The sequence below is a fragment of the Ctenopharyngodon idella genome, chromosome 1 (genome assembly GCF_019924925.1).
Source record: "Ctenopharyngodon idella isolate HZGC_01 chromosome 1, HZGC01, whole genome shotgun sequence".
NCBI lineage: Eukaryota > Metazoa > Chordata > Actinopteri > Cypriniformes > Xenocyprididae > Ctenopharyngodon > Ctenopharyngodon idella.
The window spans coordinates 13,371,250-13,384,786 of record NC_067220.1 but is presented as its reverse complement, the minus strand read 5'-3'; the positions used below and the strand labels follow the sequence as shown (position 1 = coordinate 13,384,786).

At 34.5% G+C, this 13,537-nt stretch overlaps 1 protein-coding gene across 2 annotated transcripts in view; it reads left to right on the top strand.

Moving 5' to 3' along the window:
* The window catches only part of sdk1b (sidekick cell adhesion molecule 1b), a 253,500-nt gene that overhangs the window by 213,083 nt on the left and 26,880 nt on the right, over nt 1-13,537 (top strand). For both annotated transcript variants that reach the window (XM_051903427.1, XM_051903423.1), the window contains 2 exons: nt 7,056-7,250; nt 8,427-8,628. In XM_051903427.1, coding sequence (XP_051759387.1) covers nt 7,056-7,250; nt 8,427-8,628 — 397 coding nt within the window. The remainder of the gene's footprint in view (nt 1-7,055; nt 7,251-8,426; nt 8,629-13,537) is intronic.

Genomic DNA, 13,537 nt, shown 5'->3' with positions numbered 1-13,537 from the left:
ATCTGCATATGTTGTTGTTGTTTTATTGCAGTGTAACTTTTATTATAGCTCCTAAATGAGTTTTAGTAATAATGTATTGAAAGCGAGAGCCTGTTGGCGAATATTGATTGGTGGAATGAGGTCCCTCTGGTGTCTCTTTTTGCTCTGGTGTTTAATATCTCTTTTTCTCTCTCTTTGTCAGTATCTCTCTCACACATTATTATTCTCTTTTATTCATCACTCTCTTTTTCTGTCTGGCTCTCTGTTGCTCTCATTTCTCTCATGTTTTTTTATTTCTCTCTGTCTCACATTTGCATTGATTTATATATGGACTTAAAGATGAAGTTTGTAATTTCAGTGCCACTAGCATCACCAAACACCACCCCATCTGCCATTGGTTGGATAAACTGACACCCACATCCCACATCAAACTCGTGCCATTGATTAAACCAGTGTTACTGTGAATCACAGCAGATCAAATTAATAGTCCAATCAATTGATTGGTTGTAACTATCAACTTTGCAACAGATATTAATATGCAAAGTATTTATTAGCACGGTAACAAGCTCAGCAGTTTAAGACATTAACTTATAAGCACAAAACACAAGATACTTGGAAGATTTTATTGAACTATTATAAAACACAGAAACACATCTAACACATAATCATACACACTCACACATTCACACGAGTTGCAGAAAGAAGGAAAGCAAGGAAAGAATGATTTTAACAGAGTGAAAGAATGAAATACCACATCAGTTTCCATTGGTTAAACCTTTTAATTTAACCCTTGCTTTGAGTTTTCAATGAGGCTATGAAACTTTATGCACCAGTTCAGCTAGAGTCTGGAGGTATTGCTTGCTTTTCTTTGGTTGCGTCTTTGAATGGGGATTCCCTTATGTGTCTTGAAGTTTGAGCCAGGCAAAGTCAGAGACACAGCTCAACTTAACTCTGAAAAGAAAACTAAATCAAAACTTTGAAAAGAAACTAAATCAAAAGAAAAATTAGACTAGACTAGAAAACGTGTTTCTTTATGTTAGGCTAGATTAGAAAAGCTATTTGTTTGTTTCATGAATTTTTAAACTCAAATTCTAAAGGGATTCTGACCATTTAGACATTGTCTTTAGTTCGGGGCGTAACTACGTTTTTTTTCCTCCCTTTACATTAGTCAACGCGTCGTCTTCTCAGTCACATGGTTCCTTATTTTCCCGCCCCTGCAGAGAATAATTTAGTCATCATTTTTATAATGAGAATATGATATGTTTTACCCAGACCTAATTAATATAAACATTTGGGAATTGAATTAACATTCACACACATACCAAACATCACATACCTCCTATAAACAATTTAATAGTTACTCAAAATGTCATAAATAATGAGTGATTAAAACATAATTCTGCTCTTGTTCGGTTTTGATGAAGTCATCACAGCCTGATTTGCTCAAAGGTCCTACAGTTGTTCTGGATGTTCAAACAATTACATTTGGGGAAATCAGTGTACGAATAACTTACTTATTGTCATCTAGCCATATTAAATTATTAGTTCACTTAATATTCTGTCATTATTTACTTCTGTCAAACCTATAAAACTTCAGTGGAACACTGGGTAATACAGTACAGAGTCTAATGGACTGCTTTTTTTTTTTTATGATGCTTTTATGGTGCTTGTGAATCCTTTTTGCACCTTCAAAGCTTCCTATACATTGTTATTGCATGAAAAAGCAAGTGGTACATTATTCAAAAATGTTTCACGTTCCACAGAAAGAAACTCATAAAAGTTTGGAGTGATATGAGGATGAGTAAATGATGAACTAATCCTTTAAGCTGGGCTAGGAGAAAGTATTTTAACATTTGAAAACATTGCGTACCTTTAATCTCTTTGTTACTTTTGTAAAAACAGATATAGTTTAAGCAGTAGCTGTGTACGTCGCTCTACGTGTATTAATGAGATATTGGCAGCTTAACATACATGCTTTCATCTTATCACTGTCTCTTTCAGAGACTTGTGTAGATTGGGTTGCTCAGTTTTGGGGAAGCTACTTTATACAGTCAAGCTAATCTTGTTTAGTGTACTAAAAGGTACAAAAAGTAGATAAAAAAAAATTGAAGATATTTAAGGGGCAGTGTCATTGTAACTATACAACTTGTATATACAGTACTGTGCAAAAGTCTTAGCCACCACCAGCTTTGTTGTTTTAGCAATGTTTTAATGACCATTCATATTTATTTTTTGGTCTTTATTATGATACAAACAGAAAATACAGGAAATATGTACAAAAAAATGTATATAAAATAAAAATCAGAACAAAATGGCTTCTTTAAGCAAAATTCAGTATTTTGTGTGACTACCTGGACTTCCACTTTCTCAAAGAAGAAAATCTGAGAAACTTCTCATCATATTTTGAAAGTTTTCTTGGCCTTCCAGTCCTTTTCCATTCCATTTTAGGTTTAAGAGAGCCAGGTTCCTGCTATTGCTCAAGTGTAAGGGGAGGTCACTAAATACTAAATACTTGCCACTTTATAGAAGTCGTTTGTTTTATTGTTTGTTTTTTTCTGGTTTTTAATACTGCATACAAATGTACTGTATTGTCTGGTTATATTCTAATAAAGAGACTGAGAAATAATTGTATATGGTCATTATAACATTGCTAAAACAATATCTAATGGTGGCCTAAGACTTTTGCACAGTACTGTATTTTTTTTTTCTGAAATCATAGCTATATTTATCATTTTACGAACAATGTGGATCTTAATTAGTTTGACAACAGATTTTTTTACAATAAAAATAGTAGCAAACCTAGAAAATGATATATACAAAAAAAAAAAAAAACATAGCTACTGCACATTTTGCAAATATTAGAATGATTTCTGAAGGATCATGTGACACTGAAGACTGAAGTAATGGCTGCTAAAAATTCTGATTTGCAATTGAAGAAATAAATTACATTTTAATATATATTAAAATAAAAAGATATTTTAAATCGTAATAACATTTCACAATATTACTGTTTTTAATATATTATTATCAAATAGATACAGCCTGTATATATGAAAAATAGGGCTGACCCCTTAATAATAGATTAACTTTTGGTCGACTACAAGAGGCTTAGTGTAACGATTAGTCCAGACTGAAGGCGAGCTTGATGAACCCAAGTGCAGTTTATTGAATTAAAGTGAGCAAACAAACAAAGCAACCATTAGACTTGAACATAAACAGACTTGATGATGAGCAGACTTGACTTGAACAGACTTGACTTGGCAAAGAGAACACATGACTATGACAACCAATGAGCAAGAGACACAAGGAACAAGGGAACCAACGACAGAACAGAACTGAAAACCACATGACCATAATAGACCAATCAGAACATGACACATAGACTAAGGGAGAACATGAGGAGCAAGGGAAGCATGACACAAACAAGCAACATGAATCAAACTACAAAATAAAATCATAAACATGAGCACAAAACCAAAACATATGTGACACTTAGTCAACCAAAAATTGTATGAATCGGTTAGTCAAAGAAAAAAAAAACCTTGTGGCGAAGTCACGCAGTCCATAAGGGACATATCATTAACAGCGGGTCCTTGTGGTAATTTAGTATGTTGAGCAGGAAATCCAAAGGTTCGCCTTTTATCCATCGACCTCAAATATGGCTTTTTTGAAACATGTAAGTTGTAGCAACTTTACATGGCTGCTCGCTTTAATTTTAACCTAGATAAATGTGTGCTATTATTAGGCGCATATCCAAGTGTTTGTGCAGAGTGTGGAGGCTAAAGTATAGCATGCTTACTGCAAGACATGGAGGCGCCAGCTCGATCACTTGCATTTGTTCCTGATAAACAACTTAAAATACTCTGTCATTTTTGGTCATACAGATAAGAGTAATACTCATTCGAAACTGGGGTTCTACTTTCATTTGTGTAAACTCACAATAACAAGAAAACAAAAGGATGCGCTTTCTGCTATCTCGGTCTTTGTGAACTTTAGCACGTCACAAAACTAAACCAAAATTCAGTGTACTTGCCTCACAGACATGAGAAATATTTCTATAGAAAGCTTGAAATGTCAAGCGATTGTTAACCAATTCAAATATTCTCAGATTATGTAATTTAAAACATGCTTATAGGCACGTCCACTACTGCGGAGATGATGAGTCAGCATCGTTGACTCAGACTCTGCTGCCGAAAACACTGAGAACAATATCAATAAATTATTAAAATATTTAGACTTTCTCCTTGCTGTTTTTTCACAACACATTCATAATCATTACGTTTGCCGGTGCGCTGTGTCAAGCTTTATGCGTGCGCTTGAGCGCTGATTAGGATATGTATTATATATAGGCAATTAAAGGCTCATTATTATGATTTAAAGTATATGACTTATTAAAATACATGTGTGATAAGACGACAAATCGCTTAAATGAACAACTACTAGTCGACTAGAAAAATCTTTAGTCCAGGACAGCCCTAATAAAAAACAAAACAAAATCCTAATATGAAACATATAAACCACAATACTTTTTATTACAACATTCATGTACCATGATATTTAAATGGTGCCTTGAGGTACTATCTAGAATATGACTGGTATTATCACCATGAATGTGACCCAAAAACATTGTATTTGTGGTAGAACCATGGTTCTTTTTGTCATGGTCTCTCCTTTCCTGCTCTCCTTCTCTCGTAGTGTTGAGTGTCCGCTGTAATGTGTCCTGTGGTTAGGGATCAGTGATTGCTGTGGTAACAGGGCGCACAAATAAAATGTGCCTGACCGAGGGGGCAACGTTCTGACCAATTACACGGCTTACTGCACTCACCACGGCAACCCAGACATTAAAAAATGAGTACTGAACCACCTGGCATGGGTCACAGTTCTACCATGATAGATGAGGGAAAATACAAAGCCTGAACACTTGATTGTTGCCCGTTTTTTGTCCTTTTGCCTCCCTCTGTCCATTTCCAGGGCAAAAGCGAACAGCGAAGAAAAGATGAAAAAAGTTGATTTCTGCCTCTAGCATAATGCAAAAAAAAAGGAAAAAAGAAAAGAAAAACCATCAAAAGAGAGCGCTCAGGAACAAGCGGGTAAAGCAGAGGATTTTGCATAGGCCCCTCTGGGCTTTTTGGGTTGGGTTTAGCGATGGCCTCTTAATAAAGGAGGATCTTAGCGAGCTGTGCGTTCAGAGAGGGGAAGAGAGAAAAGGAAAGAAAAGGGCAAATAAGAATCTGAGAAGACAAGGCAAAGGGGAAAAAACATTGAATTAAAACCATCCTCAGCTCTGTAGCGCCGTGCTAATCCTCCAAACGGAACACGCTAACACCAAACGTCCCATGTGACAGAGATAAAAACCTCTCTCTCGGCTGTTCTGTAGATTCCCCCATTTACAAGGAACTTAACTCTCTCAATCTCTCCACCACCTCATGTCAAAAACACCTTTCCAACTGTAATAAACGCTTCCAGGTTAAAACATGCTCAGACTGTGGAAATCTTTCACGGGACACTTTGGTCTTAGCATCTGCATTAAAATTAAATGAGCCATGTCTGCAGTTTGAAGAGGATTATTAACTCTTATGAAGGAAAGCTGCTGTTGCAAACTTGTATAATGACCTTACGTATTTAGCTGAAATGTGATGCCTCATATGTTTAGACCGTTGTAATGATACACACCGGATGAATAGTTATAAGCTGTTTTGAAATATGCTGTATGGTTTGTATGAAATGGCTATGCAAGAATGTTGACGCTGTTCTTTTTCATACATTTAAAGTGTATGAGGATGTTTGCTGTCAAGCTCAAAAAAGACATAAACAACACCATAAAGCAGCATAGAAGTAGTCCATTTAATTTGTGTTATATTTGAAGTCTTCTGAAGCCATACAATAGCTTTATGTGAGGAACAGACTGAAATTTAAAAAGCCATAATTAAAAATCTTCCCCTAATTGTTATTTGAACATCATTTGTTATTTGGGTCACACTTTAGAATAGGGTCCAGTTCTCACTATTAACTAAGTATTAACTACGAATTTTGCCTCTATAAACTCCTAATTACTGCTTATTAATAGTTTTTAAGGTAGTTGTTAAGTTTAGGTATTGGGTAGAATTAAGGGATGTAGAATATGGTCGTGCAGAATAAGGCATTAATATGTGCTTTATTAATACTAATAAACAGCCAATATCCTAGTAATATGCAAGCTAATAAGCAACTAGTTAAAAGGGAGAATTGGACCCTAAACTAAAGTGTTACCAATACTTGTAAATATTATTAAATTGTTAATGAATTAATAAATTGTTGTTATTGTTATTATTATTGTTGTTGTTATATAATGAATGATATTTACTGATATTAATTAATATTTATAATTGATAATGTTATATTAAATATTATTAATATTATTAACTTGTTAATAAATTGTTAATAGATTATTATTATTTATAATTTATTAATATGTATAATTAATAATAATAGTTATTATAAATTATATTTTACTAATGTTAACAATATTTTATTTATTTTATTTTTATTTTCATTTTATTTATATTAATTAATGTATTGATGATAATAATATATTATAAGTATTAATATATACATTGAATGATATATACTGCTATTAATAATATTCATAATGAATAACAATATATCAATTGTAAATATTGTTAATATTATTAACATGTTAATATATTATTATTATTTATTATTAATTATAATTTACTAATAAGGATTTGTATAATTAGTAATAATTATTATTATAAATAAATGATAATTTACTAATATCAACCATTTTTAATTAATATATTAATAATGATGATAATTATTTGTATTATTATATTAATTATAAATATTGTTACTCTTATTAAGTTCTCATAACAGAATAATAATATAAAAAGATGTCACATTTGAATATGCACATTTGAATCTGTTTATTTGGTGTTTAGGCCGCAGCACTACACAGACTCATTTCCATTTGCGTTAAATGCAGCCTCTGCATATACTTATTTTTTTATAATATATCAAGATTATATAATATTATGTACTCCAGCAGTTTTTACCCAGTTTTGTCTTTCTCACTGCAGGGTATCAGATTTCTTACCGTCTGGATATCAATGACCCCAACAAGTTCACCACGGTTGAGGTAGGGTCAAACGCACGTCAGTTCACGGTGACGGGACTGATCCCAGAGTCGGCGTACGTGTTCCAAATCACAGCGCGCACTCAACAGGGCTGGGGACCCCCGGAGGAGGCCGTCGTCATAACGACAGAAAAAAGAGGTACGTCTTAAGGATGGTCTAACAGGTCGAAACCAGGTCCAACAGCTGGTATTCCTGTAGCCGGTTTATTGCTGGTCCAAGATATTTGATATGCAAATTTCTGAGGTCTCTAAAATATCAATTAAAACTGTTGAAAAACCTGTTGTACACAACCTACTACCCTAGAACCTTCTATCATCGATTTATAGTTTACAGCCTTTTAGTATGGGTAAATGTTAGAATAACTTTTATATTGTTGATAATATTTCAAGATTTAACTGAAGCAACTTAGGTTTACTTGATTATCCGTACATCATTTTTAGGAAAATCTTGTTAAAATGTAGGTATCAAATATGATACATCAGGCTTTTGAGGAATGTTTATTTGTACATTTCTCAGTCATCATTGTAATTGCATAATGTTTTGTCCCCCACAATAAAAACTACAGAGCTTTGATCATAAAACTAAGCATTTAAATATCATCATATTATGAAGTGTGATTGGGAGATATAGAGTGACAACTGATATTTATATGCATTTTTACAGTATGCAAGTACTGTTATAAAGATTTCATTGATGTACATGACAAGCTATCAGAATTTCATCTTACTTTTTGGTCATATAAATATCAACAACTGCACCTAATTACATATTTTTGCTCAGTTTGTGCCTCTGTAAAAAACTGTGGTCTTTTTTCTTCTTCAAATATGAGCTATATCTACATATATCATACTATATGAGCCATAAAAACCTGATATATCTAATATGATACTCAGCAAAATAAACATAATCATGTACATGTATAACATAACTTTTTTAAATGTGTATATGTTTTGTCTAAAGGCTCAATAAACTGTTCCATTAAAAAAAGGCTTATTATTCTATATAATATTTTTTCATAGTTGTGTTGTTATCAATTTTTTTTTATTGTTTTATTGTAGAATCATTTACATAAACAGTGATGAATCAGATGCGACTATGGCTTAAAACTACTCATGTAATTCACTGAAATGCTCATGTTTCATAGAGTCAGTCTATCCGAGTAGAATGTCAGTCATAAAGCTGATACTGTCAAAACAGCATGTGGCCCTTCAGAGCTTACTGCATTTAAACCCGAGCTCAGAATTAGCCGCGAGCCGGGTCTGTGACGCATGCATACTGTATGCCCAACAGTGACTCATTACACATGTCCCACAGAGCGTCCACAGCCCCCTCGTCGACTCACGGTGCCTCAGAAAGGGGTGGAGTCTCATAAGCTTCGACTTCATTGGACGGCGGGGGGAGACGGCTCTTCCCCAGTGCGCTACTTCACCCTGCAGACATTAGAGCTGCCGGACGGCGAGTGGAAGACCCACACATCCTCCATCGGTCATAATAACACCTCCTGGGAGGTGGATAGGTAACACACGCGCACATATCTCTCTGATTAGTCATAACTGCCTGTGCGGGCAACGGCTGGTACAAGAACAGTCACTATTTATAGCAAAATGTGTTTTAGCTCTGACAGACAGAAGACATTAAAATACACAGGATGGAGTTTTGACATGTATTATGGTAGTACCAGATTTTTTGTGGACTTATACCATGGTTATACAATATTTTTTGATGTAGTTTTTTTTTCCCCACCTTTTTTTTTGCTGCACCTTATTTTTCTGGACATGTACCATGGTAACACTTTTTTTTTTTTTTTTTTTAACATGGTTATACCATGTTTTTTATATTTAGATATGTACCAAAATAATGTTTTTATGGTACTTTTTTGTTTGGATATGCACCATATAGGAATGCCTTTTGGGGGGGCTAAATTAGCTCCTACCTTCATAGTAGGGTCTAACACCATGTCCTAACCAGACGGGAAGCTGCGATACGCAATTAAAGGTATCCTTTCTATGTTAATAGAGTTTTTGTCCTAACTAGCCACAATGGCGACACGCGCCAATTCTATTTTAGAAACGGTTTCTATTTTTCTGCCGCGTCGCGGTTGGAACAACAACGCCAAGTACACTGTAAAACTCAATAAGTTCAGAATAAGTTATAAGTTAAACTTATTAGCTCTAAACATTGAAGTAAACTAACTCATTTTTTTAAGTTAGTAGAACTTAACATTTTTGTGACAAGTGGGGCAGGGCCGAGAGCCGTGAAAGTGGAGCAAGGCCAGTGTGGTGCACATCATTAACAATCACGTCACCGGCATCCCTTCACTCCCACAGTTTTCAGCCTCGCCCCACTCATCGTAATGTTAATTACACACACTTCATATGACATTCAGATCTTGGTTAAATATTAGATAGCAAATAACACATGCTACTATATCTATCAAGAAACTGTTATTATATATTTGCATGTATATAATCAAACAACATGCAGCATATATAGTTTAAAAAGTTTTGCAGCCCATCCTCAAGCTAACCACAGGCTCTACTCTTCACCACAGTGGTAACCCTACAAAACATAACAGAACCCCCTGTAAATCCCAACATAACACAACATCAAACCAAAACTTATGTCTCCCAATGTTAATCTTGTGCAAAAACACACAAAATAACACTTAATTTCAACATTTATTTATACAGTCTGACGCAAAGCATGCTGGGAATTAGAAATCTGCTGCAACTCAACTCAATCATACTAAGTTCAGCTTACTACAATGAAATGTTGAGTTCACGCAACTTTTTTCTATTAAGTACAATGAACTTTCATTATTATTTGAGTGAAACAAACTCATTCCATTTAATTAATTTCACTGTTCGGTTTTACAGTGTATGATAAAGATAATCTCAGATGCTGTTTATGTGCTTTATTTAATCTTAAAAGCATCTAATGTGAATTTCAATATCATTTTGTGTGCCTTTTATAGCCGTACTGAAAACAACAATGGACAATTCACCTCAGATCTTCAAAATAAATAAAAGGAAACAAGAACATTTCAGCAAACTGTCAACTCATTGTGAACAGACAAGTGTATTCTATGACAAAGATTGGTTCAGTAACTCAGTATGTATTATTAATAATGTTACAATGGTGTAATATTCATGAATTTGATTATGTACTTATCCATTTTGTTGCAGAGAGAGCCTACCCACGCGCTCTTCTGATTGGCTGTGATTTTTGATTGACTTTATTGCGTCTTATATTCGCGTCGCGTCTGGTGTGGACAGACAAATTGTTTGTTGCTGGAATCTTATCGTAATGCCTCTGGTTAGGACACGGTGTAACCCAGCACAATAGGAACTGCCAGTGACATAAGTGTGTGTTGATTGGCCGAACACGTGCCATACGAAACACTGGCACTCTCCATTTTTAAAAAGCTGTGTAAATGCATACAGTTTACCTATACTTACTCCATGAACTAACGGCATGTACATGGAAAACAGCGATAGATGGACTGACGCCGAAGTTCAGGCACTTCTCAACCAATCATGGTGTCCTCCATCCTCCAGTTGTTGACGTTGCTGAATGCTGCGCTTAAATGATGTTGCTGTCTGTCTGCTTATGTCAACCAGGAAAACGGCCCTAGGATAGTTCCTATAGCTGAGTTTCTATTACTACCTGCTGTGAAAGCCCTTATTTATTAACATGGTGTATGTCAAAGTCCCATGGTATTGATACCATCACTCCACACTACTGCCACTGGGTTAGAGAGTCAGGATGAGACAAGGGGTGAAAATGAAACACCCTCAATTAAACTGAATCAAACAAAGCTCTTCAATCTAAAAGAATGAAATTACACAAAATATGTAGGACATTTTATATTATGGACATGCAGTGACACTGATGAGACATCATTAAGAATAAAAAGAGAGAGAAATTGATGGACAGATAGAGTGAGAGAGAGAAACTGCAATTATAATCAGACTGACCATCAGGTGGCCTGATGTCTAATCACACATCCATTCAGCTCCACCCGCTTGCTAACCTGTTTTCTGCTCTCGTTCCTCCAGTACTGCAGTTCTAGCTTATATTATTTCCCCCTGCCTGTCCGTTCTTCTCATCATCACCTGTCTGATTCATGCTGTCATCTTTGTTCACATCTCTAAATGTCCACTTGAATTAAGGCGAAATGTATATTGAGCTAAAGCACTTGCCTTCCCGTAACACCATCTTTCTCAACCTGTTTTGTAATGGAACCATGGGAGCATTTCTGCATTCAGTACCACTTGATTACCCACAGCCTAGATGCCTGTCCATTTAATTACCCACATATGCCTTTCTCTGACATTCAATGACTCATCATAAGCCATCTCTTACTGCAAAGGAGGCACAGAAGATGAATCTGAAGTGGCATGTATAACATAAAAAATTGCATTTGGACAGACTTTGTAATGTGGCACAGAGCCGGAATAAATGTTCATGTATTTACCCAGGAATCACAATTGTGGAAAACAATCAATATGTTTGAAATACCCTTACTATTTCTGCAGTATATAGTTTGTATACTGTGCGCAGTACGCAGATTTGAGAATGGCTGGATTAACTCCTACATTTGTTAAAATGTGAAACAGAGCACATAACACTTGGTACTGTATCCCACAATGCAATGCACTTGACTTGACCTTTCATTTTACAAGTACTTGTGATTTTAACATCTCACACTTGGCTTATTATTTGATGAACTACACAAAATTTGATTAAAAGTGCTCACTATGATCAGATTTTGATGTAAAAAAGGTATTTTAATTCAAATTAGAATTTAAGTAGCATTTTTCTATTTAGTGCAGTTTATAATAAATGTATTATTTATTTATTTATTTTTTAAATAATTATCTTATGCTCACCCAGGCTGCATTTATTTGACCAAAAATATAGTAAAACAGAAATATTTCAAAATATTATTACAATTTTAAATAACTATTTTTGCCATTTTAATATTTAACATCCTATTTTTTAATGTAATTTATTCCTATGATGGCAAGGCTGAATTTGGTGAATTTTCGGTCTTCAGTGTCATATGATCCTTCAAAATAATTCTAATATGCCAAATTGGTGTTCAAGCAACATTTCTTATTATTATCAATTTTGAAAACAGTTCAATATTGCTTAATATTTTAGTGAAAACCATGACACATTTTTTCAGGATCCTTTGATGAATAGAGAGTTCAAAAGAACAGCATTTATTTTAATTTATTTGAAGTCATTACTGTCACTTTTGATCAATTTAATGTGTTCTTGCTGAATAAAATTATTTAAAAACAAAAAAGCAACAAAAAAAAAAAACAACTGACCCCCTATTGAATAGGTATTTTATCATTTTATCAGGACAAACTATTGAATGGTATTTTATCATCATATTTAATTATTAACTTTTGTTTTATGGACCATTGTGGAGGACCACTTCGTTTCCCATAATATTTTAATTTGTACCAATATTTTTAAAAGCCAGACTACATTAATCATGCTTACAAAATGGAAACCTTAATATAACACCAACACCATATTTTGTTCTCTCCCATTTTGCTGTTTTGTCGAAATTCTTCTGTTTTGTTAATTGTTCAATTCAAAATTTTCATGAATTGATAAAGAGTCGAACATTACATTTTCAAACCCTATGCGACAATATAAAGATCTCTATTGATATGTGCTTGTTTATTTCCAGTATAGTTTATATGTTGATACAGTGCTGTGCTTCAGTTTATCTTGGTTTCTTTCTCTCTCTCTCTCTCTGTCACACACACATTCTTCATAATTGCATGAACCGAGTGTTTTGAACCAAGAGGATGTTTGTGTTCAAACCGTCTTGATTCTCAGAGGAGTAAATGCCTCCAGCTATTAAAACAGAAATGCCACTAACAGTTCTCGTCTTCAACGCCCTAATTATAAACACACACACTCAGAACGACACAAGCACCCTCATCCTGATTCTCAAATCCCTAATTGCGCACTTCACACTCATGCACACACACAGTCTCAAAGTTTCCCTGATGGCCCACTTTGATATACTTACCCACAACCCTGTGTCCCCTTCCCATGTCCTCTCGAAGTTTGAAAAGCAAAACCAAATCTGCGCAGTTGACTAATATGATAAATGAATAATGAGTATTCCTGATAAGCATAAAAATCTCAAAAATACTCAAGAATTCTGTTCAAGGTTGAAGCAGCACTTGAGCAAGACATCATGGGTTGAGCAGACATGTCTACTCAACAGATCTGGATGTATTCTTTTGATTGTATTCATAAATGCGTTTTCTATGATAGGTTACCTACAGTAGCAAGTTCTCTCTCTGATTTTCTCAAAAGAAGTCTACAAATGCATCACTTATGGTTTCTGTTGGTACGTGGGAATGATCTAGTGTGTGTGTGTGTGTGTGTGT